The sequence below is a fragment of the Tetrao urogallus genome, assembly GCF_951394365.1.
Source record: "Tetrao urogallus genome assembly, chromosome: 2".
NCBI lineage: Eukaryota > Metazoa > Chordata > Aves > Galliformes > Phasianidae > Tetrao > Tetrao urogallus.
Genome location: NC_136814.1, coordinates 74,312,692 through 74,338,771, shown reverse-complemented (window position 1 = coordinate 74,338,771; position 26,080 = coordinate 74,312,692). Strand labels below are relative to the sequence as shown.

The window sequence follows — 26,080 nt, the reverse complement described above, 5'->3', positions numbered from 1 at the left end:
AAAGGCAGAGTCTTAAGCTCCCTCACTCCAGACACAAAAACAGAGAAGCACGGAGAAGCATTACTCTGACTACAGGTTCTATAAAACAAAACAGAGAAACCAAATTCATGAGTGGTCAGAAAACCCAAAAAGACAGCCTGGAAACTCAAGTCCAATTCCTTCTCCTTTCACGGCCCATGCAAAATACCTAGGATCACTGATAAAGGGTCCAGTCCCACTTTATATATCTTTCACAGATCTAACAAGCTTTGAAAGGAATCTGCAGACCTGAGGTTGCCATAAAATATGGAAGGAAAACTGCAGTCTTCAGATGGTTTTGCATAGGCCAACACAATAAATGCTAGGAAAAAACAGGAGGCCTCAAAAGTTCAGTCAGAAAGGCAGTGGATATATGCAACACTCTTAACAACATTATTACTTTCTAAATTGGAGCTGCAGGATCTGGGTCACAAGGTACAGTGTCTGGATTCACATTCATAGCGTTCATATCTAATTTGCATCAGATGAATACATTTAATTGTATATTTGCAGATCTCAACAGCAAGAATGGCTTTATTCTTGTCTCTTTTCCCAACAAGAGTAATGTACAGTTACAATTTAACCTGTTTTGCTACACACACCTCTAAGAAGCATTGTTGTGCGTTGAAAGAACAAATAAAGGAAGCACAAATCTCTTTTATCAATATGATTTCAAAAGTACCTGTCATAGTAGGCTGAAGCAACTTGATCATGTTACTGATTCCAGATGAGAGGGGACTGGCATAGAAACTGCCAAGGGCTGCAGCACCTGCTTCCAACTGAATCCGTACTGAATCTGTAGGTGAGGGAGTATGCATGTTAAAAGGAAAGTGTTTAGTACAAATTAATAAATATCTTCAATCAAGCCAGCACAAACAGTCTGAATCCCCTCTGTGCATGAACTCTCAACAAATGCTGGTTACTCCAACAGGCCTTAAGATTAGTCTGAATAACTAATGCCTGTACAACTTCTCCATAAGTTTAATACAATTAACATAATCAAGCAATGAAGACCTTATCTCAGCTGCTACCCTGAATATTCAGGCAACATAGTTTCATGAAACCTCAGTTCTGTAGTTCCTTAACTTTCTAGCCTAGTGATTAGACTCGTATTTTAACAACAAATAAATAGAAGGTAATTTACTGTTACTACCAATAAATACATGAAGAAATGTCACATTTGCTTATATAAGCCAAGAGGTATCCAAAAGCAACTGTAGCTCAGAAGCAGCACAAGTTACTTGCATACTCCAATAACAAAGGCAATACTTGTAGCCCCAAAACTCCTCCTGTCTCCAATATGCACAACCTGTTTCTCTTTCTCCATGGAGCTTCAATATCCTTGACCTAGGAGTGGGCAGCTGAAAACCAGTTCATGGTTCAAATGATCTGATTCCACACCATTTGAAAGCTCTGGATGTTTTCATGGAAGATTTAAGATTTGTGAAAATACAATAAGTCAGCCTGGAGACAAAAAGGAAAGTTGAATGATTACATACCAAGCACTTGTGGTAGATTTTTGGCTAAGAAATTAAGCCATTTAACTCTCAATGTCCAATCTTGATTGGTTGCCTTTTCTATGAATAACTTCACTGAAGCCTGGAGGACTTCCTTTTCATCCACCCAGTCTGCATCTATCTCAACAGCACTGAATCTGAGATTCTCAGGATGGGTGGACTGCATGATTTTCTGCAGATCTTGCAGAGTCAGTGGTAATGTCCTGAAACACAAAAAAGTGAAGATCAGCCATCAACGGCTCAAACTGCCAGAGCCACTTTGCAAGTCAAGTTAGTCACCATGACTTTAGGGAAGAAGGTAGCAATGAAATCATCTCTTTTCTTTATTTACTTCCAAAGCCATTTTCCAACTTTCCAAATCAGTTAGAGGTATCTACTACTTACAGACTCTTTATTACCAAAAATTTATGTTAAATGTCAGGAGTGAATACATACAACATTTTGTAACTTGATCTACACACCAGAATGACGTGTTAAAATAAGATACAAAAAGACAGAAGGAGGAATTGCACTGATAAAAACACCCATCGTGTTGTTACATTAAACTCCAGAAGCTTGTTCTGTCACAGTACCTGCCCACTGTATGAGTCACTAAGCAAAGCAGATAGGCAGGCAGATTTTGCACCACTGTTGTGAGAAGAATTGCTACAAGGTACAAGAAATCATTAAATGAGCTCTGTTGCATGGCTGCTGTATGTGACACCACTAGCATACAGTTCTGTTGAAGGAGGAGCTTCGTTCTTTCACATGAAGTTATTGAATCTACAAACCTGATGAAGAATTGTTTGGATGAAAGTGAGAAACACAATGGATCATTAATATATTTACAACTAATTAAAAGCTTCTTTCATCTCACAAGGGAACTGAGCAGTTCCAGTGTTCACATGCACATTTTCTGCTAAATGCCTACCTCCTAACTTAACTCAGAATGAGTAAAACGTTCTTGTTGAAAATTGAAAGATGGAACAGTGCAAACATTTTGGACTGAAGAATAAAAACACAAATTAAGCTTGTAAACAGGAATTTCAGTGGTAGCATGACCAGTACTCTACCCATACAATTCACTCAGGATAAAAGACTGGTGACAATCACATCAGTAACATTACTCACGAATCTTTTTTTACTCATTTATTCTGTTTTTTTACTCATTTATTCTGTTAAAAAAAAATGGCTCTTGCCTACCTGCAGTTTTTAAGGTTTAATCTATTCAAACAGTGTATTAGGACCTGTCCGTCACTCCGTACTGTTGAAAGAAGCGAGTCTTCAGCCGTAAACAGACCCGTAGGTAGGGAGTCAGGCCACAATCCCATTGCAAGCAGAGAGTCACCCCAGATTTCATGAGAAGCCAGAGAAGAAACGTGCTTCATAACTAATTCTAGCACACGCTAAAAAACAGGAAGAACAAACCAGAAAAACAAAAACAGTTTAGAATTATATTGAAATACGCATTCAAGTACAGTATCAGCAGGAGTTCTAAATAACATGCATCTATTACCAAATCTTATAATCTATAAACACTATAATATACATGATGAAATATCATAACATTTCAACGTTGCAAAAAGAGTGAGTCATGGTTTACAAAATGGCCAACAAACCAAACGTATTTATCCTCTGGAGAATATCTCAAATAAGAACATACAACTCTCATCTGACTTCTGTTAGAATCAAAATTGTAGAATGGTTTGAGCTGGAAAGAACCTTAACAATTATGTAGTCCTAATCCTCCACTACTTCCAAGAGACATCTTCCTCTAGATCAGGTTGCCTAGGGCCCCATTCAACCTAGCCTTGAGGAACATACAGTTTCTGTAGACAACCTATAAGGGCAGTGAGGATATTGGAATAATTTCTTTACTGAAGTCTACTCTACACCTACCCTCTTTTAGTTTAAAAACCATTATCCTTTGTCCTATAACTACACTTCCTAATAGAATGTCACTCCCATCTTTCCTATAGACCTCCTTTAGGTAGTGGAAGGCCACTGTACAGTCTCCTCTCAAGCATGTCAAGGTCCCTTTGAAAGGCACTGCTTTTCTCCAGCATGTTGACCATGTCACTCAGCTTAGTATCATCAAACATGTAATGAGTGGATAAGCAACAGCTGAAACTCACTGTCCTTTACCCTTCAACAACAAAAAACTACTTCTGGAGTTTTTTGCAATGGGTCTGTTACATGTAGAACTGTACTACTGCTTACACTAGAGCTAAAAAAAAGCATCGTAAGTATCTAAGAAATATAGAAAGTATTCCAATGACACTTAATCAAGCTTATTAATCACCTAACAGACACCCGACAGCATGTTTAAAAATCGCCTGGCTCATCTTTTCAAAAGCACTAAATTGGTCAATCCCTTGCTGAGGCACTTAAACAAAATATATTTCTCAGAACTAGTCTTTAAGATCCTCCATTTCCTATCTAGACAATGCAAGAAGAACCTTCAAATACAAGACTTTCACCTTTTGGTTGCTCTGCAACTGTTGTGAGCGGCCATAAACTTCCCAACAGGCTCTGTAAAAAGACTTCACTAATCCAAGGCCTCTTTGCATCTGCTGCACAATTAACACAGCAGCCTGGAGCAAAGGTGACAAAGATGACACAGAACCTGAAAGATACACAGCATTTAAAATAAGAAGAACATTTAGCAATTGTCAACCCTTTAACTCTGGGGACAATCTCCATTTTTGTAGCCCCTGAGTATGATCCATCTATACACATCTTATTAGGCCCTCAGATTTGAATGGGTTCTTCCCAAGGTTAAGAAAAATCTGACTAGACTAAATTACCAAGTGACCAACTCAGAATAAAACATCGAGTAGCTGAGGTGGTGAACGAAATTTAACTGCCTTCTAGCTTACAAGAGCAATGTGAATGGGCCTTGTGCAAACTCTCAATTTTGCTGATTTTCACTTTGAATATATTGCCCTCCTTCCAGTAAGAGACAAATATACATATCATGCCAGTGTCTGATGTCTCCTAACAAAGTACACTCAGTCCCAATTTCATTTATTTATTAAAAGATTTGGGCAGACTTCCATTCCTGAGGATAAAAAAAAAAAAACAGCAAAAAACCTAAAATAAATCAATTACCACCCCACCAAAAAAAAAAAAACCAAATGACTGATAATACTTTTATGCCTTTGTTTATATCTGGACATTAGACAATACAATAATCAAGTTTTAATGTTAAAGAGTTAGTACAAATACATGTAAGGAGCTCAAGTTGGTGTCAGCAAAATACTGAACGGACTTTTCTTACCTGGTATTGATGTCTTGGTTTCCGAATGCACAGCCAGAAGTGCATCACAGATGCTATCTCCCACTAAGCCCAAACCATGCAGTAGTAATTTTAAATCCAGATTGTCTAATCCATTTCCATCATTTTCCCCAGAAATGTAAATTTCAATCCCACGATTCCGCATAGCTCGGGATATTTCCCCATGAACAGGATCCATGGAAAGGAAAAGCCTGTTGAATATTCATAAGATGTAACTTCGGGCTATAAAATATCACTCTGAAGCCACCAAATCTCATATTCCATAAAGAAAATTCATCTTCACAGAAATGAAAATGCTTATATCTAGAAAGCCAGACACACATACTGAATTTAAATAAGAGATATGTATAATTATAATTCGAAATTAGAGATATTGCATGATTTTTTTCTTAGCTCTCAGCTATGTTTAACATTTGCCTACTTAAAAAAAGTTAACTAGGCCTCTAAGCTACAGAAAAGACTTAAAATTCTTAGCAATAGCTTCATATAAATTGGTACTATTTAATAATCAAAACAGCCAACATGCACATACTTTATACTATCAGCAAACAACTCCTAAAAACAAGGAGGGGGGAAAAAAAAAAAATCTGAGATACAATGCAGCAAAAAGAACTGTGAAAAGTCAAAGCTCTTGTTTCCAATTCAAGAGGCACCAGAGCCTAGCAGTTCCTATATTCCTTCTACAAATTGAAGAAAGGTAGGAATCATACAGAGTATTCTGTATGTTCTCTTCACATCTCTCACAGAGACTACTTCAGAATAGAATAAAGATAGACAATTTGATTGCTTTGTTTTTGTTCGGTTGGTTTGATTTTGTTATTGTTGTTGTTGTTTTGTGGTTTTTTTTTTTGTTTTTTGGTAAAGTTCTGTCACAGCAGGAAGCATGAACTCAGAAGTTCTGGAAACGATGGAAAAAAGATCAGCACGTCCACATACCAGCTTTTATTACCAACATAACTGAATACATCATTATCTTTAATATATGCACCCTGTACCATTACAGTGAGATAGGGAAGTGCTGAAATACTAAATTAGGAGAAAAAAAAAAAAAGACATCAAGACATGAGTATACTGCTATGAATTTTCCAATTTAAGTCTGTAGGGAAACAGGAACATGAAGCCAAACCTCCTAAGCTGTACAACCTATATTTAATTCTATGCAGTGTTTTTCCTTGCCAGGCAGACAGTGACACTGCAGTACACTGAAACATGAGTAGCATTCAAAATACCAGAACACCATATCACAGCTGATAATTGTCTTCCTAAAGCTATTTTATGCACAGGAAAAAAAAAAAAAGAGCAAAAAAATAAAGCAGAAAAACAAAGTACCTGAAGTTTGGATGAGGAGCTATTGTAGGAATTGTGCCATCTATCACACCTCTCTCACTCATGGTAAGAACGCCTCCTGGCTCAAGTAAAGCATTCAGGCGGTCCAGCACAGAGGGGCTACGTTCAAAAGAATGCTTATGTGGTTATAAGGTAACTTGAAAAGCATCAACTATGAAGCAGTTTAAGAAGGAAGATGAAGATTCTTCCAGGGAATGAAAATTACTGCTTCCATATACAACTACAAAATGCAAAAATTGTTCAGTTGTAAACACATTCACTGAGATGGTAAGTACAATTGGAAGGTCAAGAAATTTACTCAAGGAAACACGTTCACTAAAATCTCTTATTACTTGCAGAAGTTAACGTTGTCCATCAACAACCAGTCACCACACTGCAGGGCCTGAACCAGCATCCCATCCACCCACTCAAAAGTGCCAAGGCTGTTAGAGTCAGCAGCTTGGACCTGCTGCAGCTTTAAACGACGGAACTCTTCTATCAGAAGAGCAAACTCTGAAAAAGAAGCATATATAACATCAAGACCTGTATTACTGATGTAATTTCCTGTTCAAGAAAAATCTGCTAATAAACATCCATGCATGTCCAAAAGGTAGGAAGCATAACAGCAAAGTCTGACTCTGCAAGTAAATATCCCATGGGGAAAATCCATGAGGATACAAGGCTTTTGCAAGTATAGATAAATATAAACTAGTCAGATACCTTACTCTAAACCTTCTCCTCAGTTATATAAAGTTTGAAGATCCTCAGTTATATAAAGTTTGAAGATATTAATTCCATATGTTAGGCAATGCTTAAAAATCAACAGCCTTACAAAAAACCAAAAAAATTTTAAAAATCAGTCTACACATTAGAGTGCTGAAGTTTGTAAAGCTCATCTACTTAATGCTTCAGAGATCAAATACAAGAAAAAAATCCAAATTCCCAACTTGGGAACATAAGATATGAATTGTACTGCATCATATATTTAGTTTTAGTAGTACAATTTCAGTTTGGAGTAATAATCACTACCAGGTAAAACTACACACACAAAAATAAGCACCCCACAACCCATTAACCATCACTAATCCAACTATTTCAGAAGCTGGGCTGTTATACAAGTAGTATAAACAGCAGCATGAACAAGACTTACAAAAAAAAAAAAAAAAAATCCTACATAACCTTCTCAAACTTCCACTCCAGATCCACATCTTTGTCATTTTCTTCAGAGAAACAGACTTACTTCAAATCACCACACATACCTGCCTTTGAGTAAGAACTTATTTTGTTGTTCAGTCTCTGGGTAAGTACAAGTATTCCCTCCAGTTTGCTCACTAATTCAGCTGTAACACTCCTTCCTCCTTCACCCAGAGATTTGGGCTTGTAATTCAGGATGAAATTGCTCCAAGCACGCAGCACAAGTTCAGCATCATCTGCACAAATTTCTGTCAGGAGCAGACTGTCCCTTACTAATGCGCTCACAACATTCTCCACTTTTTCCAACAGGTGCAGCCACGGTCTATTAATATCAACCTGCAAATATGCCATTACAGAGTTAGTTCACCCAGAAGACCACGGCGCCTAAGACTCCACTTGGTGGTTAAACACTAAGATCGCAGTGGACTGGCCACAGCTAGGTAGGAAGCAGAAACACTGCCTTACTACCAAAACACTATTTACCTGTTCAAATCCACCCAAGAGTTCAGTTGTATCCATTGCACTGTTCATTGCCATGATTTTCAGTCGATGGCCAGTCAGATGGGCCAGCAGCTCAACAAGACTGGTTTTGCCAACAGCTGCAGGGCCCACCAGGATTACCATCCAGCTCATGTGCACACATTTCATTATGGACTCAAGGGACTGCAGTGAATGATGGAGAAGTGACAGATTTCTGCCAGGACGAGGAATATAGTTGCCACGAGAAAGAACTGAATAACCAATCTAAAAGGATGAGAGACACGTGGGTGAGTACTCAGAGGAAAACGTGTGCTCAAGTGTACAAACTGCTTCCTTCTCTCACCACTCCCAAAACCTCGTCAAGAGCTCACCTGAATGTTATATGGAGTGATGTGAAAATCTCTTGTTCCTGTATACACGTAAGCCTCCTGGCCAAAAATGTCTCTAAATGTAGATACAACCTGAAACATTTGAAAGAGTAGATGAGGTTAATCAGGCTTAATTTATCCACTGTTCTAAAGACTTGAATCTTAATTAGCTTTCTTTCTCAACTTCACAGCAGTGTGATAGTAAGTAATACAGATTAGTCACAAGTATCTTTTAATTCTAAGCACAGGAACAATTAAAGTAAGCGTGAGCTGCCAGAAGCACTCCCTGACTAACCCCACTTTCCTGCAACTTAAAGAGAAACATTGCTTACAAGTACTTCAACAAAAGAGAAACACGTTTGATAAGTGATTTCAGTCTCACAGTTCGAACACACAGCTCACCATTTCTTTGTCCTCCCTGGTTCTCATTCTTTCTCCATATACCAAAAATACATGCTGGCCTGGATCATAGCATCCTGGTGACTGATCAACAAGCATCAGCTGACACCAGCGAAAAAGATCACGTAAGTTGAACTCCCATGGTCCTCCTTTCTGTCCCCACTTTTTTTCAGCCATTACCTCTTTGTCAATCTGGAAAAAGTAGCAATACAAATAATATTTTATTCCAAATATATATTTAAAAAAAAAAAAAAAAAAAAAAAAAAAAAAAAAAAAAAGAATTTCAACGGAACCACTGCTTTTGGCACCCTGTACATAACAGACAACAGGAGAGAACAAGCTGTACTGACTTATGAAGATGTCAGGAACTAAAGCTTGATTTAATTAGTCTCTCATCTACTAGTTCTTCATCATGCTATGCACAGCTAAACATTTTTCCCCCTCTTGTATTTTCTAAATGAACACCCAGTAAGATGTTGCCAATAAGTATTTTTATCTAGGACCACAGAATGTTCCTTTCTCTTAACATTACTATGCTTTTTTGTTTCATGAGATGAAAATTGAATGCAATTTCAGAAGCATGATGATGAAAAAGTTCTTGCTGTGAATTTTAAATACTACACTTCAAACAAAATGGCAGCATCTAAGCCAAAAAAAAAATAGCTAGTAAGCTGATGCCTTGTAATTAAAGCTCACTGAACATCTTTCAAACTAGCACAGTTTTAGATCTGAGCTTCTCTGTATCTCCTGTCATAGACACATCCTATCAGCAAAGATTTTTCTTTATCAGGTTTTCAGAAGAATATCCTTCAAAGCTGCTACTTCTGAGAAGGTCAAGAGCTACTTTCACTTGATCCTACCACTCAAATAGCAGCACATAATAAAAACCAGATTAGAAATTCAAATTAGAAATGAGTATACATTGTAGTTCTTACTGAAGATGCAGCTCATTTTGTTTGCGCTTTAAGAGTAACTCATATGTGCAGAAAACCTTCCTTCTCAGCTTACTTCATCAAGATATCAAACCATAATTACTTTTAAAATCTCAAAATATTTTAAAAACATATTTAATATCATGCATATTATTAGTAATATATACATATTTTATCTTCTGTGAAAAATAAATGCTTCCTCAGTCCCCATACAAGTTATCACGTGTCTGACTATAATGCTAAAAGAATTCACATGGTATTTACTGGTGTTCTTCACTTTCCTCTGCATATGTTTCCATTTTTCTTTCATCCACACTCTTTCCACCCTTCCCTACAGAGATACCTACTTCTGCACAAACAAAATATCTACTTACCTTGTTATTGAAAGCAACCATTTTAGAAATAATACTCTTGTCAATGGCAGGAAACAGTGTGTTCCCAATAAACTCCATATCTGCTGCTGATAGTGGATCAACATACACCTATATAATAAAGAACATGCAGTGTGTTGATACAGCCATACAACTACAAGAAACGACCATGACATAGTTTACATCAAATAAATATGCTTGCCTGTGTAAATCTATTTAGAAAAGACCTGGGCAGACCCTTTCTTCCACCTCCTTGTCTGTATGGATTCTGGCATCCAAAAATCTTGGTCTTCGTATGTTGCACGTGAAAATTCATTCCCAATTCAGGAACGTAAATCTCTGCTCTGTGGTCGAAGCATGCATTTAGCCCCTCTAATACAGACTGAGAAGCCAGATTCAACTGAGGAAAGAAATAAGGATACAATATTAATGCTCCACAAAACACATTTGTGTGACCTAATTAACTGCATGCAATACACTGAAGATAAATTCAATTTCCTTGCTGTTCCAGTGTTACACTATGTTATTACCTCCAGCTAGACTGTTATTACACTGCAGCAACTTACAAGTAAAACTTTATCTTATTTACATTTGTTATTATTACTGTGATTAGATATTCATAATGACAACAAAACAAATCCCCATCATAAGATCTGTATTTTCAAGGAATATGAATGTAAGTTCAGAAGAAAGATTTCTGACACCCAAAGTCTCTCTTTCTCTCATTCTGACTGTCCGGGATACTTAAATTTTAAGGTTAATTAAGGTGGCATTCTTAAGGTGGCATTCAACAAGAAAAAAAGGCATGCAAACAAAAAGTTAAGATTTTGCACTTGTCAATAATTAGAACTCATACTTTCAAAAAGATGTGAGCTCTGTGTATGTCTACATTAGAAAGTGCTTGTTATTTGGTATACAAAGAAACCTATGGCAACACCACACTTTATACCGGTAAAATGAATCCTTTCTTGATCTCCATCAGTAGCCACTACAGTCTATTAATCCCAAAAAAGGCCTTTTATTTCAATGAAATAGAACCATAAGAGAGCACGTGTCCCAAAATTTGTGTTGATACTTTCCTCCCTCAAAAAAAACCATAAAAACCTTGGTTTTCTGCAGTGAGTTAGGTTAAGACACAATCCTCATCTTGCCTACTATAGGTCAGAGCTGATCTTTTACACTTCCTCTATCCAATGGATAGAGAGACTCTTAGAGGGAGTTTAATCTAAGTGGAGAGACCATCCTCAACTGTGCACAAAATGAAAATGACTGCAATTGAGCAAAAAAATCTGTCAGTCACTAAACCTCGTACGTTTCTGAAGATCCTACATGCCAAAATATATGCCACATGCCAAAAATCATCATGTCTGCTCTTCCCGAATACTTTATTTGTACTCAAAACTTACCTCATCTAACACAATCCAGTGTCCAGCCTTTAATGCAGCTAATAGTGGTCCATCACGCCAGGCAAATTCTCCTCCCCTACCACCCTCAACAGGCAAGTCTGTCCCAAACAAGTCTGTCACATCCTTTGAAAATACAGAATAGCACAAAAATACATTACAGAAGTTCAGTCAGCTTCACCTCCTCTTTAAACACTCAGTAAATGTGAGAAAAAACTAGTAACAGATTAGTAATTGCAAGATGCTGAAAGCTATTGTATTTAACAAAAACAAAATAAACTGGAACAAAAGAACAAAGCAATAACAAAAAAAGGAAAAATAAAAAGCCCTAAAGGTGCTTTCCAGTATCTTTGCAAAAGTCAAGCAAAACACAGCAAAGTTGCATGCCTCCATTTGAAAGGAACACAATCTAGAATTAGTATTCACTCAATTAATTTCACTGTTCTTTCTTGCTTCCCCTTCCCACCTAACCTTTTGAAGAAGGAAATACTGCCATTTCAGACTCAGTGCCTCATCTGAAAAGAACTGTTCTCCAAGTTAAACAAAACTTCCCTACTATAAAAAATAAGTTACAAAGATAGCTTTTTATTCTACCGTTTGCTCAGACAGGTTGATTCGAACAAGACAGTTTCCTGAGGCTTTTGCCAGGGCAGCAACCAGACTGGTCTTGCCCACACCTGGTGACCCTTCCAACAAAATAGGTTTGTTAAGCTGTAGGGCTCTCAACAGCCTTTGAGCATTCACTGCTGTAGTCCCAGCATTTAGAGCATAATCCGTAACACTGTTCCTTTGAAGAACAGGGCCTAAAACAAAGGAAAAGAAAAGGATTAAACCAGAATGTTTACACTGGAGCTGTTGACAGAGTGCTTCTGAATGAGATCAATCTGCCTGTTAACTGCTGATCTCATCACAGCAAGCAGCAGAGATAAAGCTTGTCTCCCTTTCTCAGAGATCAGGCACTTAGGCATTCTATTAGACCCAAAGCTGTGACTCAGCCCCTATACTCTCATTTATGTGGTACGTTCCAAAAAGCAAATGAATATGGCATATTTTGCAATTAAACTTCATCAATTTCTCTGTGGATCTAAAATCAAAAACAGCTTTGGAAAATCTGGCACTGAAGGATACAATTCCAACATGTTATAGAACAACATGCTAATCTGCTCAATATACAGACTGTTCTGTGAAAGAAAAGTTCTTAAATTAAAACGTGCTAAGCACATACTTTCTTTATTATTATTAGGACATAATGATTAGGAGAGAGAGTACAGAGCCTCTGAGCTGCCAAATTCCAACCAGTATAACTCATTGGAACATCACTCCCCAAATTCTGCAACAATAGCATTGCTTAGGTATTAATACATGGTATCAATCATCATTTTATCTTACAGATCTTGACAGTTTTTTTTAGTATGAAAGAGATCCTTCCTCCTGCGATCCTTAGTAATCCAGAAGGAAACTAAAGAATGTACAAATGCCACTATCTTGTACAATTTTATATATGCCTAACACAATCCATAACATCAAAATGCTCAAAGATGAACGACAGATACAGAATCAGGAATATACTCTGCATAGCTCAGTATTGCTAGGAATCAGCCAGATGAACTAGAAAGTTCACAGTTGAACCTCTGCCACTTTTTGGTCCCCTCACTTACTTTAGGGACATTTTAGGGGTGGAAAGCAGTATTTGGATAGAATCATTTGTATTAACTTAGCAAATGAGGAACTAAAATGCAGAGACTTTGCAACTATGCAAAAGTCATAGCAAGTCTTTGAGACAATATAACAAGGCAGGACATTATTCTTTCTGAAGATTGTACCTAGGACCATTGCCTCTGAGGCTTTACAGAAGGGCCAGGATGACTTGTAGCTTTAGGCTGAACTTAGTGGAAGTTCTCCATATCGTATAAAGTGACGGAAAACCACAGAAACAAATGTTTCCAAATTGCCACTACCACAACTGGAGCTAGGAAAGTTGCTTTTCTAAACTTCACAACAAATTACTAATTGGTCTGCAACTCTTTAGATATTCTAGTGAGAATCACAGAATTGTTCGAGTTGGAAAGGACCCTTAAAGGACCCCTGAAATGAACAAGGAACACCCCACAGCTAGATCAGGTTACCCACAGTCTGGTACAGCCTGATATTAGATGTCTCCAAAGACAGGTCATCCACCACCTCTCTGGGCAACCTGCTCCAGTGCCTCACCAAATCTATTGAGTAACGGAACTAATGGGAGCAAAAACACAGAACAAATGTCCACCCACTCCCACAGTCTCTTGCCTCTTGGAATAAAAAATGGTTGGATTCCCATAAAGTTGTCCATCCACACGAACTCCTTCTTCGTTCTGTCATAAATCTTCAGCTCATTCTTCTGATAATCAGTCAGTTCAAGGAATTGACTCATTTTCTCACATAGGAACGTTAGGCATTTTTCACGAGCTAGTAAAGCCATATCAGCTGAGCAGGATGTTGTACCTGTAATCAGGAAAGCATGCTTCACATCCATACCTAGGCACATTCATCTAATGACAAGGAGACAGTGCTCTTTCACAGATGCCAGTTCTGTGCAGTAGTCTGTTCAGATGTAAGTTCTTTTACATGCCTGCATTTCCACAGCTATTTAACATAAATAAACTGCTCTCTGACCAACAGAACTTAAGGACATATTTTCCAAAGCCTTTCTGCTACCATCACTGTCATCCTGACCAGTTTTCCAAGCCTTCCCTACCTGCACTTCTTCTGGCTTTTCAATTTCTCCCTACTCTCTCCATCTCTCAGCTAGTCTCCAAAGAGACAGACATGCATTCTGAACTATGCATATGATACAGGCTAGCCTCTGGTTTAGGAGGAAGACAGTAATACAAAGTCATATAATTAAATATCATATCACAATACATCAGCTTAGAAGACTTGATAAAAAACACAAGCTTTCTCAATTTCTGTGCTTGCCTTTGCAATGTTATTATTACTGCCTGCAACTTACTTAGGCTTGTTGTATTATTCTAATATGTTAAAAAAACACAAATAATAAAATATTGTCAAATAGAAATGAAAACTTCTCCCGTTAGAGTTCCCTACTGCCTCAAAGCATTTTGTCAGCATTCTGCTCAAACATATCAACACAAATATCTTTTTATTTTTCCACTACAAAGTGAACACTGAAGACAAACCTGATCCGATTCCATCGATGTACACCAAACACGCAGCATGGATGAAAGACATCACTGGAGAAATATAAAGATGCCTATGTTCCTTGGCAGAATTGGACTCCTCTACCATGACATTCATAAAATGAACCCATGATAAGATGTCTCGCACACTGAGAATGCACTGGCGACCAAACTCTTGATTAGTCAGCCATTCAACAAAGTCCATCATGAGCTCTGCTATGTCTGCTCCTGAAAAAAAGTCAAAAATTAGCCATCAAAAAGACATTATTGGTCAAATATAGTATATTGTTATATAAGAAGCATAATTTTAATGTACATGCAGCCATAACACATGAACACAGATGGGTATTCTATGCCCTAATAAGCACAACAACTGAAGAATAAATCCAGGCCTGTGCTGTGTTACACATCCTTTTAAATTCAAGTAGCAAGACAAAATCAAACTATTAATGTTAACAGCAAAGTGCTGGCAAAAAAAAGAATGTCAGTTCTTTCAATAACTTACACTAGAACTAAGATTGGGCACTAAGAAGCTGGGGATAATTCAGTTATCTGCCCTGATTTTGCCTCTGGCTAATCAAAGAGCACACACCATGAATGAAGAACAAAGTCTAAAGTATTTCTGAACTGTTCCTAAAGACAAACACACTTTCAATAAAAAGGTACACATTGATGGAAATTTTGAGGAAAGTTTAGCAGTATACCTCATTTTCTTAATAATGCTTGTATAATTGGCCACACAGAAAAATACCCACCTTGACGGTTTATTCCACCCAGAGACAATCCTGGGTGAAGATTATGTTTCACAATCTGTATCAAGTCATCACGGCCATTGCTTTGTGGACACCATATCTCTGTAAATCTGTTGCGCAACGCGGGAGAAAGCTGCAAACAAGCAGGACTACATAGGAATTCATTTTACATAGCACATTACATGAGGCTGCATGATAGCCTTGCAGCCACAGTACTTGAAAACAACAGAGCGAGCAGTCTACAGCCTCAATTCTAATTTTGATAGTGCTACTTTTTAACAGTTTTGAGAGCACTGAATTTTAAGGTTCCTAGTAGTGGCACCAATGCAGGAAACAGCTGGCAAAAGAGAAAATTGAAAAGAATATAGAAAGAAACAGAGCTGGTTTGCAAGCACCAAAACTCCATTTCATTCCAGGACATCATGTATCAAGCAATGGCAATGTATGCAATGGCATATAGAAACAAACTACCACATGGAAATTGCCTCAATTACAACACTCCTTCCCACAGCTCTTTTCTTAACCCTGGCTGAATTAAAAAAACAAAATTCATTAGTGCAAATGCAACGCAGAAATAAATTCCCACTAAAAATTTGGTTTACAGCAATTTTTTTTGTACTGTAGAAGCCACCTTAATGGAATGCCATTAAGAGAGCTCCTTTCTTTGCCTCAATATCACTTCAAAGCATTTTTTTTTAACCTGGCTTTTAAACAACTTCAAAAACAAATTTTTTTCCACTTAATGAGAAACATATTTGGAAATGCAACATATTCAGTAAGAATGAAAAGGTAGTTTCTAGTTGTCACTTTCTGAAACGTCTTAAGGAGAATAATCTACAATTCAGTTTCACACTACTGTAGCTTCATGCTAGGGCTGAATTCTCTTGTTTCATGAACCACATTTCACATACCCAAAATATTCCAATAACCAAGCCTACCTACAGTATTTAGAGCTTCTAAGTTTTCTTCGACATTCTGCTCAGCATTGATACAGTACTGTCAAAATGAGAGTACACTGAAGTGATGGAGAACAGTTGTATCCTAATCATCCTTTAGAGCAGTGTGGCAGGCTCCAACCAGAAAGCACTGAATGCCAGAATTAGTTGATTCATTTTTGCATTGCACTTTTAATAACGAAACAGTTAATACAACCAGAAGTATGTTATACTTCCAGTTGACTTTGATATTTACCTCTTTCTTCCCAAAGTCACCTCCTGGGTTCATAGTCGCAAGGATACGAAATTTCTTCCCTGCAACCAACAGTTCTACTTCATTATCCTCATCATCTTGACCACCTTTTTCAGCAAGAACCAATGTCTTCTCAGCTTCAAGCACACTATAGGGTTAGGAAAAAACAAATCAGTTAATTTAAAATTAGGCCAAGAAACAGAGGTCCTAAAAAACTAGATTTACCCTGCTCACGTTTGTACGACGTCTATCTGAAGATACTGAATATTAAACCTTTTTAAGACATACCTGTTAAGTCTCTCTAGAACAGAATCATCAGCTAGAGAAATCTCATCAAGGAGGAAAAAACCCTCCTCTTTCATTGCTAAAACAAGAGGTCCATCACACCACTCAAAGAGTCGAGAACCATCATATTCCTCCTAAGAAATGGAAAAGGAAATGAAAAGTCATTAATAACAGTTATTTTTTGTTTCCATTTGTTTCCACCAGCTACTACCAATGTCACGCAAACCTGGTCACTTGATCTCTGTCTGATTGGTCGCAGTCCTCCCAGGAAGTCTGAAGTCTCCATATGCAAGTGGCAGTTCACTGAATATAGTTTTTGATTTGTTAATGCTGCAAACATTTGACAAATGGTAGTTTTACCACACCTGCAAAAAGCCATATAGTTGAAAAAGTAAGAATAAAAACCAGCTTGCTTTGGACAGGATTCACACTTTCATTGAATATCTATGATACAAAGGCTCAGAATGCAAATTTCCTGCTTCTCCTTTCCTTTAACTAAAAGATATGCAGTGTGAAGCCATTTTTGTCACAACTGCTGCTGAACGGCATAAGATGCCTTTAGTTAAAATTTAAATTATTATCTGTGCTGATAGATTTCTACAGGCTGAAAAACAAATTCATTTCAGCCTGCCCCTGCAGTCAGCAAACTAGCTTAATATGTCAGTTAACTGGAACAGAAAATGCTACATATCTTAACCACGCCTAAGTCTGAGGAAATAAACTGCTGAGGACCTGGAGCTCCCATTTTGTGAAAAACGTTACTTCTCTCTTGTGTATTTCTTCCTTTCTCTTCCACAAAAATCTGCTCTCCAAATTTGTAACAAATTCAAAAGCAGACAGTATCTATTTTCATTATCTCCTTCTTAGCACACAGAAGTGGGGAAAAAAAGGTAGCATCTCACCTACAGTCTGTCAAGCCCTTAAAATACAAACATGCTCTCAAACAGCAAACTGACACAACTTCTCAAAGTGGCTTCCCAGTGAGACACATTAAGATTCTAGAGGGCAACTTGTGAAAAGCAGAAATGGAATTTCAGTTTTACTATTTCCTATGTAATTTCTATGAAGTCATATACAATACAACCTTATTAAAGACTTGAGCTGAAAGAGATATGATTATCTTCCCTCAAAATGGAATTGTGAAAAAACAACAGTTGCGAGTCATGCCATGACAGAGACTTCAATGCCCAGGACCAAAAAAAAGCACTGAAACCTGGTCAATCTTTGTGCATTCAACTCTGTGGCTGTTGCAGTACTACAAACAAACAGTATCATACCCAGTCTCTCCCACCAACAGTACAGGTTCACCAAACTCCAGGGCTCTTCCCACCAAAACTGCAAGTCTCCTCATGCCTTGAGTCCAGACAATATGTTTAAAATCTCTGCCCATCACTGACGTCTGTGTGGAGGATTTAGCTGCACAACAGAAATTAATCGGTCAGCCTCAGTCACAACTAGAGAATTACAAACATTTTTTTCTCCTAAGAAACTCACCCAGGAGCTTTTTGACACTTTCTTCTGAGAAGAGAGACTCAGGATACACACGTTTTTTGAAATGCTTTTCAATGACTCTCTGTATAACGTCCACTTCCTCCTTTTTCCTCACTCTTCCTGCCAGAAGCATAAAGCCTATGAAATGGAGGAAGAGAAAAATCAATTACTATCCAGTTAACTAGAAATAAAAGCTTATACCTAATTATTGGGGTTACAATGCAATTCCCCAGAGGCACTTCAAAACAACTGAAGAAAAGCAGCATGGCTCACCATCATTTGCTAAGTGCTGAAGCCAGTCATAATCCTTCTCCAGCTGTTCTGCCAATCTATACCTTTCAGCCCAACGAAACAGATCCCGCAAAGTAATGAACCCATGCTTTCCAGCAAAAACTGTTGAACCTCTGCGGTAAGACTGGCATAAGAACAAGATGTGAGTCATTTTCTGATGAGTCTGAATTTTTTTACACAGGGTTAATATGACATTCATTCAAATGAATTGTATGGGGGGGGGGGGGAGGGGTGGAATCCAGCATTGTCACAAGTCCCAGAGTACCTGTATTTATAAGTAAAAATAGTAAGAAGATAGGTACCTGGAATAAAGCAAAATCCAAACAAGGAAGGAGGTTCTACACCAAAAGGAATGCTAATAATTTTTAAGTTTTACTTTACTTTAGTGCAGCAAAATAAACTAAGATATTCAGAAAGCGATAGAAAGATGCGATTTGGTTTATACTACTGCAATTGCTTTACAATACAAGATAGCTTTAGGTATTTACTAAGTGTTAAGTGTCAGTTAAACACATAGGCATACCAGAACACAGTCAAAACTATTGCTCAAAAATAGTACCAAATTTGGCATGGCCCAAATGCTGCTACAAATCTATTATTATACTTCCCATTCAGGCCAAGAAACGGTTTTACACACTAAAACACAAGGCCTTCAGTTATTAATTTTGCTGCTGTTGCTGCTGCTGGCCTTCTTCCAAATCTGACATCATCTTCCCTATTCTCCATCCTAACCACTGAATTAAGTACTTCACTGTGGATTTTCTTCATTTAACTGCATTCTATATAAATCAGTTCACAACACACCGCGCCCCAAAATGAATTTCTATTACTTAGCATTGCAATCTTCTACAAAAAGAAGAAAGACTCTCATACTTGCAGGTCTAACATGACTTTAACAAGCTTGCTGCAATAAGAAGGTGGCAAACTGCATCGTTTGTGCAGGATGGTTTCCAGTTCAGTGCTTGGCAGTTCATCAAAATGCAGTTCTACAAAACGATTTCTGAAGGCTCTGGACAAAACCTAAAATACAAGAATATGCTATTGCTTTGAGCTTTTCCTTTTTTTTTTTTTTTTGAGCTTTTCCTTATGTTATAAATCTTTTCCTACACATCCTAAGGAAATATGACTAGTCTCGTTGTAAACAAATAAACACATACACATAGATGTAGAAGAAAGTGTAACAGATGGCCTAGATGAGGACAAGAGCTTTGAAACATACATAAATAATTTAAGTCAAATCTCTTCTCCAGTGCTCTTGAACAAGGAATACTGCATCAATTATAGCATATGTCAACTCCAGTTCAGTATAGCACTTAAATTTCAACTATTCAAAATTAATTAGAGCTTTGATATCTGTATCTAACCTAAATAGGAATCCAGTTGTACTTACAGTCACTCCAGATCAATCTTCTACCTCCTACCTCCTTAGAGTTTCATATTAATTTCGTACTACGCATCAGTAGGTTTTCACATCACACTTCTATGTACAATAGGGATTCACTCTCTAGAGTCATAGTTACACAAAATAAGAGATTATACAGACCTTCCTGCCACCATAGAGTCCTGGAGGATTCTGTGTAGCAAAGAGCATGAAGTGAGGGTGAGCTCTGACAACTTCCTGAGTCTCAGTAATGAACAGCTCCCTGTTATCATCCAGCAATCGATTGAGAGCCTCCAGAACATCAGTGGGAGCCAAGTTCAGTTCATCTAGAACAATCCAGTAACCCTTTCTCATTGCATCTATGAGGATGCCTTAGAGGGAACAGAAAGAGTTCTAGTTAAAAATTTAACAAATTAAATCTAACAGAGAATGCATTTAGATACTTTCAGTAATCAGTTTTCACTCAGTGTAAAAGCTAATTCAGACATGGAAGCAACAGCTTAAACTACTGAATTCTTTATGTACAAAAGGACAAGAAGTAGAATAGCAATGAGACACATAAACTCTTAAGAATTTATACTACCTTCATAGAAGGTTATCTCTCCATTGCAATAAAGTAGACAAATTAGGCAAAAGAGAAAGAACGAGGAAAGGAACACAGGAATGTGAAGTAAATGCAGTATGCTGACCCACCTTCCTTAAATACCAACTTCCCAGAGGCATCTGATGTATAACAGCCAATATATTCCTGGATGTCAGTATGCTCATGGTTGTTGATCCTTACACAGTGGTTCCCAGTAGCAGCAGCCAACCAGCGAATTAAACTGGTTTTACCAACAGAGGTTTCTCCTTGAATCAGTACTGGGTGAGTCCTAAGAGGGACAACCAACACAGTGGTTTGGAAGCATGAGTCACATCTTCCTCATATACAAGATACCAGCATCACTTGAATCTTCCACAGATTCTTTATTACCAAAACATCACTATTTAATTAATTTTAAATTAAAGACGATACACTAAAGGATTAACATGAGGAACTTTACCCACAAATGCTAGCTGCTAGCTGTGAAGTTACTATATGGAAGTGTGAAATAAGCTGGATACTCTAACTGCAAAATTTCTAGATGATCACTGAAATAAAAATCAGTATAGCAGTTAGATAGCTTCAGAAGAGAAAGAAATAGAAACTCAAGACACTGTACAATGAAAAGTTAACTATAAAATAGAAGTAAACTAGATATTTTTCATGCTAAATAATGTAGACTAGGTGGACACAATAAATAAGCAACTTTAACCAAGTTTACTAACAGAAAAAAAAGACATACCCTGCAGACACAACTCTGACAATATCTTTCAGATTAAGCTTAACTGAAGGGGTTAGCACGTAAGTCTCATCTACAGTAGGTTCCTTATCCCCAGCAGAAATCCAGTATCCTTCTATGTGTATAAATCTTCCTCCTTGGGGTTTTGGTATTTGCTGAGGAGACATGACAGAAATAAAAGATCATAAAAATGAGTTTTAATTTGCTAATGAAGACAACTAGTGTTATACTACTGTAACGTATTCTAAAGTAAGTCATTTTATATTGCTCCCTGAGCACTCCTGCAATAAGGCACCATCCCCTTGTCACAGAATGAAAAGCCTGAGCAGATTATTTCAAGGTCATGAAGCAGGAACCTTTGCACCACAAAGACAGTAGTTTCTAAAGACATTCTTGTAGCACTGAATTTCAAAATACACTTTCAAATGGCAAACTGACTTTTAGCTTTTTATATTCATATTTTCTGACATTAAGATTTTTATTCTTAAACAAATGTGCTTATCTTACAACTGGCTTCCCCTATCCCAGTTGTCCATTCAGCTACACAAACCCATCTTGGGCTCCCTGAATTAGTGAGATTTCTGTTTTCTCATCAGAGAAAAAGCAAAGATGCTTGCTTAGGATCTAAACACAAAGGAATCTGTGAAAATTCCTCAAAAGCCTATGAAGTTTTACTATTGGAGTCACTATATTAAGCTGCCTACACTCCACAATACTATAATCATCCAGTCTTCCATTTTTTTGTATTTACAAATTAAACCATCTAACATACAGGTATTTTGTATAGAAACAAAAATTATTAAGGAATTGAATTTTTAAAAAGTTTTAGGTTTTTTGCACACACACACACACACACACACACACACAAACACACACAAAACACGACTGCAAGACTGCATGTAGGAAACGTAGGAGAAAAAAGGCAGAGAAAGTAATGCAAAATAAATTCTACTCTGATTACTCAACAGCTTAAAAGTAGGATTTTTACATACCTGCTTGAGAAGGCTTTTGATGTTGCCAGAGACTATATGCTGGCAAATTAGCTTTTGAACCACTGGATGAGAAACTCTGTCGAGCTGTGTTAGAAAGCTCAAACAGAAGCCCTAAGAAGAAAAGTTATTGTTAGCAATTAAGTGATAAACCATTAGGAGAACAAACAAACAGAATGCATCAGAACTAAAGAATCATTTGTCTTCAATACTGCACCCAGAAGAGAGGATTTTCCTTTACCCAAACAGACTCTGTGGTGAATACACAAACTGAAATAAACCTCAGTGCAGGTAATCACCTCATACAGTGAGCGCTGTATGCTGCTACACGGATTAGATGCTGCAAATCTCAATGCCCTGCAAAGTGTACGGAGACTGTAATGAGGTCTGTGGCCAGTTCCATCTACCAGCTTCGTTTCGGCTTCCTTTCTCACAGCTAAATAAAAGCTGCAAAAAAAAAAAAAAAAAAAAAAAAAAGGTGAAAACAGTTCCAGTTATACAGCGTTGTTTCTGATCAGAACATTCCTTTGAGGAATTAAAGTACAAACTTAAGCTTATCTTCAACTGTCAAGCTTTTTCAGAAGCTGTATGCTGAGAAAGCCATGCCAAACTCTGCCATCTGGATAGCCAGTGAAACAAAGCAACACAGTATTTCAGAACCATTTTTTTGAGAGCTCGGCACACAGAGAGTAAGTTTAACCTAGTATCTTAAGCATTTAACAGTTCTTCAGGTTAGTGGAACAAGATCATATGCTTTCTTCTACAGAAAAGGTTACTTGTTAAAAAACACAAGGTTTTCATTGGTATGATCTACAGAAACAAACCATTTTCATCACTAAGATGGGAAAGAGGGTTGCAGTAAGAGTGCTTTTTTAACTGATGTCACCAAGAATACCTTTCTCAGTAAGAAGAAGTGAATCTCCTCCCCATGAGTACAGAATTAATAAAGTTATATCTACCAAACTCTGTTTCTGTGGCAGTTGCTGTGTACGGGGCATTTCTGTGTTTCCCAAACCATTCTAACCACAGATTAGTTGTATGTTTCCTTTTTGTGCCTTATTTTAGTAAAGATTCCAAGAAATAACAAACAACTTACTTCACAATTCCTTGCACTGTATTTTTGCTCACATTCAAGCCTCTCAGGTAATCCATTATAAGAATTTGCAAATCTCCTTCATTTCTCAACTCTTCTACATAAAGTTCTGTAAACCTGTATGAGTCAAATCAGTTCATAACATTTAGACATCTTACAACAACAGAAAAAACACAAAATTTCATTTTTGACAACTGCAAATATAAAATCATTTAAACTTAACCAGTTATGCTGAAACTGAAATATTCTTTCTTCTGCACCACACTCTTCCTCTCCCCTCTCACTACTAAATCAGGGAGCTAGTAGCAGTATAACAAAATTAACTGCAAATGACTATTTACACACCGTAAGTGCATATATACACTTACACAATATGAATCTGTTAAGGGGTTGCATGTGCAGCTACTGGAGAAAATACATCACATACAAGAAGATCCATACGCTCAGGAGCAGGTATTATTAAGGAATGAATTTGCCACATCTCCAATTTTCCTGGCCGTACCTTAAATCCAATATTTCAAATACATACTTGTTCTACCATGTAGTCCATCTTTCTACTGAGTGAACAAGTCTGAATATGTATCTTTTTGCAAGGATCATCAACAGTTCTGAGTTACCAAGAATAAGAAAGCATGAAGCATTTCCCTTTATAATCCCCACCAGGAACATAAGCTGTAATAGCACTCCTAGGCATTGACAATTTAATTGTAAAGAATTATTATTACCTTGTTCCCAGTGACAGCACTCTATTATTGCTAGACCCCTTGTTCATCCTTGGCAACTTCACAGTATTTTCATGACACTATTTCATACAAAAACTCTCACTGTGATGTGGAAATCATCTGTCACATGAAGCTAGAATTCACACTTACATTCTCAGGCTTCCAATACGGCATTCTTTGCTGAATCATTTCACCAAGATAGTTAAAAGTTGTTCTCTTCATCGAAGTTTAAGAATTTTGTTAGAGAGTTCTTTTTTTTCCTACCTGTTCCGTATTCCTGGAGGAAGATTTCGCTTTCCAACGTCTGTTGCTGGATTCATGCATGCAAACAAGCGAAAATCGGGATGACGTACTAGAGGTTCTAAAGAACAACAGAAACATGAAACAAAGGGTTAGTGCTAAACCCAGGACATTTATTACATTAAATATGGTAGACTTCTTCTTAGCCAGTTTTCTACTACTGCACTACTACATCTTCTTCTAATGCCAGGGTGACAAGTCTTCAGAGAACAACCCCATATAACTTAGTAGAAATATACCCACATCTTTACACAACAGTCATAAGCAAATGAAATCTCTGATTTGTGCGTAACAGGATATCTCAACAGCACCAACATTTCATAAATCATATAATCCCTCAATATGAAACTCCTTTTGTCTCTTTCATAACAATGGGAAGAGTTTCCTCAGCCAGGAAGAAAACACAGCTTAGGGTACTCATGCAACATTTGTCTCCAGCCGTAAGCCTAGAAAATAATATTCAGCAATTTTATTGTTCACCTTTAGATCTGCACTGGGGTCTGGCTGTGACCCAAGTAGGTCAAAGGCACATTCTGCTAAAAATACATCATGCCAAGCAATATGAAATGCAGCAGAGGAAGAAGGGGGTGAGGATTTTTGTCTTCCAAGGAGGCTGTTGCTCCGTGAATGGCTGGAGTGTGGTCTGCACAAGAGAGATGGTTAGTAACTTCCTATCATTTGCTAGCTCAGCTTTCTGAAAAAAAGACACCCATTGAATACTCTTCAGAGACTGTAATGCTTAACATAAGCACTAGAGTCCTATTCCTCGTAGAGTCCAAATAGGCAAAAGCTACAACAATATGTTATCTGAAGTCTCCTGGGATGCAGTGAATTAAACTCCCACTTCTTGCATACAAATGTGAAGTATAGAATGAACACATTCTCCCCTGCACAGATTCACTATAATGGTAAATGTTTGTTATTTATTTAGGATTGGGAATTCAACAGATTGGACAGAAAAACACAGTGTAAAGCACAGAAGCAGTACCTGTGTCTCCTCTGTCCAGTAACACCAGCGAACCAGATGATCCTTCCAATAAACCACTCAGACACTCTAACGTCTCTGCTGCAGCCAAGTTAATCTCATCCAATAAAATCCACTCTCCTTTTTTTACTGCTTGTGCTAGAGTACCCTAAAAATAAGAACAATCTGTTACTCACATCACCAGCAGTGATGTATCATCTGCATATAGGAAATACTTGTACTTCAGTCTATGGGTTCATTAGACAAAAAGGTAGTCCCAGATCTTTTTACAGCCACTGCGGTTTTACTAATCTCCCTCAACAACAGCAATTATTTTCTAAGTCATAAAAGCCAAACAATTTTCACCATTTAGATCTGCTCCTTTATAACAGAACTAGGCTTTCTTTTTTACCGTGTTGCCTGTCAGCAACACTCATCACTGTGGTGCAAAAGCTTCACTGACAACACCCATAAGATGGTTCATCTAAAGAAATCCAAACAGTGACAAAAGCAACAGGACATTTCTCAGTGAACTAGACTTTACTGAATAAAACTATACTCATTCAAAAATTCCCCATCTATTTATATAGTCCTTTTCAGAAAGAGAACTGATTATTTTATAAAATTTGAAAGCAGACTAATAGGATGATGAAGTACAGCTATACTTAAAACACTATAGTTTCCCCTACCACATACAGTGTCATTAGACTGTAATACCATGGGTTTGAAACCTCACACAAATCTCTTCCATATACATACATAGCACACATTTTTCTTATTAAATACTTCATTGGAACCCCTATGCACGAGGATATCCTACTGCAGATTGGTGAAGATGTAT

At 37.4% G+C, this 26,080-nt stretch overlaps 1 protein-coding gene across 1 annotated transcript in view; it reads right to left on the bottom strand.

Moving 5' to 3' along the window:
- MDN1 (midasin AAA ATPase 1) overlaps positions 1-26,080 on the bottom strand; it is a gene marked incomplete at both ends in the record, with an annotated part of 93,034 nt that overhangs the window by 43,581 nt on the left and 23,373 nt on the right. Inside the window, 33 exons of the mRNA XM_079550177.1 lie at positions 701-814; positions 1,518-1,738; positions 2,718-2,920; positions 3,995-4,140; positions 4,795-5,003; positions 6,142-6,258; positions 6,492-6,651; positions 7,398-7,668; positions 7,816-8,076; positions 8,184-8,273; positions 8,583-8,771; positions 9,886-9,993; positions 10,085-10,282; positions 11,289-11,411; positions 11,880-12,088; positions 13,572-13,766; positions 14,462-14,689; positions 15,217-15,346; positions 16,405-16,549; positions 16,690-16,820; positions 16,913-17,051; positions 17,964-18,102; positions 18,181-18,315; positions 18,451-18,592; positions 19,342-19,488; positions 20,012-20,220; positions 20,543-20,721; positions 21,175-21,326; positions 22,164-22,274; positions 22,460-22,607; positions 23,257-23,370; positions 24,240-24,336; positions 25,264-25,408. Coding sequence (XP_079406303.1) covers positions 701-814; positions 1,518-1,738; positions 2,718-2,920; positions 3,995-4,140; positions 4,795-5,003; positions 6,142-6,258; positions 6,492-6,651; positions 7,398-7,668; positions 7,816-8,076; positions 8,184-8,273; positions 8,583-8,771; positions 9,886-9,993; positions 10,085-10,282; positions 11,289-11,411; positions 11,880-12,088; positions 13,572-13,766; positions 14,462-14,689; positions 15,217-15,346; positions 16,405-16,549; positions 16,690-16,820; positions 16,913-17,051; positions 17,964-18,102; positions 18,181-18,315; positions 18,451-18,592; positions 19,342-19,488; positions 20,012-20,220; positions 20,543-20,721; positions 21,175-21,326; positions 22,164-22,274; positions 22,460-22,607; positions 23,257-23,370; positions 24,240-24,336; positions 25,264-25,408 — 5,305 coding nt within the window. The remainder of the gene's footprint in view (positions 1-700; positions 815-1,517; positions 1,739-2,717; positions 2,921-3,994; positions 4,141-4,794; positions 5,004-6,141; positions 6,259-6,491; positions 6,652-7,397; positions 7,669-7,815; positions 8,077-8,183; positions 8,274-8,582; positions 8,772-9,885; positions 9,994-10,084; positions 10,283-11,288; positions 11,412-11,879; positions 12,089-13,571; positions 13,767-14,461; positions 14,690-15,216; positions 15,347-16,404; positions 16,550-16,689; positions 16,821-16,912; positions 17,052-17,963; positions 18,103-18,180; positions 18,316-18,450; positions 18,593-19,341; positions 19,489-20,011; positions 20,221-20,542; positions 20,722-21,174; positions 21,327-22,163; positions 22,275-22,459; positions 22,608-23,256; positions 23,371-24,239; positions 24,337-25,263; positions 25,409-26,080) is intronic.